Genomic DNA, 2,674 nt, shown 5'->3' with positions numbered 1-2,674 from the left:
AAAAAAAAAAGAATAGTTTGTGTGTTCAAATAACAATCAACTGAAGACCACACTAGTAAACTGCTTTCTTCCATACCTGCACTACATCTCTGTTATTAAGGACAGACAAGACTTTGTTTGTTTGTTTCAAGGCAATCCTTTTTCTTTGTTGTGTATATTTTAGGACTACAACATGATTTTTTAAATTCTGAGATACATGTGACAATTTAGTACATTCATACAATTTATGCAGATGAAATCAGTGCCATTAGGATAGCCATCACCTTATTTTTCTTTTCTTTAGGCTAAAAATATTTATTCTCTCCTAGCTATTTTGAAATATATGATAGATTATTGTAAAGTCACCGTACTGATCTATGAAACTATCACTTCTTCTTTCAAACCGTATATATTTGTGCCCATTAATTAACTTCTCTTTATTCCCTCCACCTACCCTTCCAGGCCTCTGGTAACCACCAATCTATTCTATATTTTCAGATAATCAACTTTTTAGCTACTATATATGCGGGAGAATGCAGGCTTTTATGTACTTTCATAGTGAAATGACTATTAAAGCCAAGTAAGTTGACATTCCATCATCTCCTGTACTTATCCTTTTGTGTGTGTGAGGCCAGAGTTCCTAAAATCTACTCTTTCAGCAAAAATCCCAAATACAAAACAATACTGTTAAGTATCATCTTCATATTACACATTAGACTTATTTGTCATATATATGTATTATGCACATATATATCTACTACTTTGTTTAAGGATGAAAGAAAATACCAAAGTCTTCTGTCCCTCTGTGATTATTGAGAATTTGTCATCCTCTCAAATAAAGAATGAACTCCTTCACACACAGATATAGTTGAATATCATTTTACTCACAAGGAGTTGTTTTGAAATTGTTTGCCTGAACAAACCAAATAAATAGCCAGCTGATCCTAGCTAAGAGGGTGGAGAAGTCAGAATTCATATCTAGAATTCCATCTTCTGACTGCACATGCGGTGGGCTCCAGCCACCTTGAGCTGCTTATTAAATTGCAACCTGTGAGTCAGACTACGGGGGCCAGCAGGTGCTGGTGCTGGACTGGTTGGTCCCCCCCACCCCGCCCCCGTGTCAGGATGCTGTAATACCAGGAACTCTAATTCTTAGAATCATGACCATGTGGTGATGACCTCATAGAAGAGCCCTACAATTCCGTCTCCTGACACTTTGAAAATGATTCGATATATAGAGGAAAATGAAGACGATGGGGGAGAATGGAGAAGAAGAGCCTGCACATCTGAGATCCAGACAGGGTTTATTCTCTCCTCCTTTGCGACCTTCCTAGGTGGACTGTTCATCTTATACCTTTTCAGGCTAATCAGGAGATCACTAATAAAATGGGAAAACATCAAGGGAACAGGAATTATCTTGGTCAGTTTCCTTATTTTGGATCCCTCTGTATGAAGATCAAACACAGGTTTGGCATATGTTTGTGTTTAGCAGATAATGTCGGCTTCACTCAACTTTTCATGCCAACAGAGCCAGCATCCCAGGTCTGGTGCTCTGGAAAGGGAAACAAATGGGGCCCTGGGCCACTATTCAAAAGCCTTTGTGGACAGGGGCAAGTTTCTTCTCTCTCCCACCACTGGAAGAAGCAATGTCTTATGTGGATGGGTGACTGAGGAAACTGAGGTCACCCTTCTGAAAATACATCCATACACATTGTATCTGGGCCTCTATTATCAATTTTAACAAGGCACTTGTACTAGGCCCTAGAAAGGAAGCAAAAAGGAATAAGACTTCAGTGAGTCAATCTCATTTTCCAAATTGTTCACTGCAAAGAATGTGAACTGACTTGTATTCTCTGCTTGGTGGACTGTGGAAACAAAACACAAAGCATGTGTCTAAGTACACGCAGAGACCCATGCACTGTGAGCACGCACCATCCAGCCACAGGCCAAGGCCACTTCTGGTACCTAAACAAGCTTTACAAGCATTGTGGTTGTTGATTGATAGCTGGCAGATAATGATGATGGCAGAAAGTGATGTTACTTACGCACGTAAGACATTGCTTAAGAGCTTAAAACAAAGTTCTTAAATTCTACATCATGGCTATTTTGTTAGCTGAAGTCAAAGGCCCAGAATTTTGTTATAACCTATGTAGGTTGTTTCCATTTTTGCTTCCCAAACTTGGTTTTTCTTTGATAGATGATGGTAATTCCCACTGTAGAACACTTATGATCTCTCGTTGTAATCAATATTGAAAATTTGCTTTAAATATTTCTCTTAATGCTGAAAATTGACCTAAAATAACATAATCTATGACTTAATCAATTTTTAAGTTTATTGGGAAATATGAAAATCAGATTTCTATATTTTAAAGTGGTCTAATATTGACGCTCATAGATTTTGTTGCTAAGTGAGTTAACTCTTAATAATTATTTCCACATTAGAGATACTAAATGGTGGCACAAAAATTGCAGAAAGAATTCTGGGATACTGACTGATGAGTAAACAGATATGGTTAATCAGCCTCTTGGTTTCTACTTTTTAAATTTTTGTTAATGTATAACTGAATTTTTAGAATTTTAAAATCTCTTTGGTCTCCAGCTCCAGGAAGTGTTTCTTCTTTTCCATTATATTAATTTTTGTGCAGTTACAAAAAATATGAAAGCACATCTTTTCAATTCCCATTTCCTATTTTTT

General features: G+C 37.0%; 1 protein-coding gene across 1 annotated transcript in view; it reads left to right on the top strand.

Annotated features, from left to right (window-relative positions):
• The first annotated feature begins 1,201 nt into the window (after positions 1 to 1,201).
• KCNU1 (potassium calcium-activated channel subfamily U member 1) overlaps positions 1,202 to 2,674 on the top strand; it is a 319,066-nt gene continuing 317,593 nt past the window's right edge. The window contains 1 exon segment of the mRNA XM_023517014.1: positions 1,202 to 1,399. Within this exon segment, the coding sequence (XP_023372782.1) occupies positions 1,202 to 1,399 (198 nt within the window).

The sequence above is a fragment of the Otolemur garnettii genome, unplaced genomic scaffold (assembly GCF_000181295.1).
Source record: "Otolemur garnettii isolate 467f Iridium unplaced genomic scaffold, OtoGar3 scaffold00102, whole genome shotgun sequence".
Lineage (NCBI taxonomy): Eukaryota > Metazoa > Chordata > Mammalia > Primates > Galagidae > Otolemur > Otolemur garnettii.
This window is presented reverse-complemented; position numbering and strand designations above follow the sequence as displayed.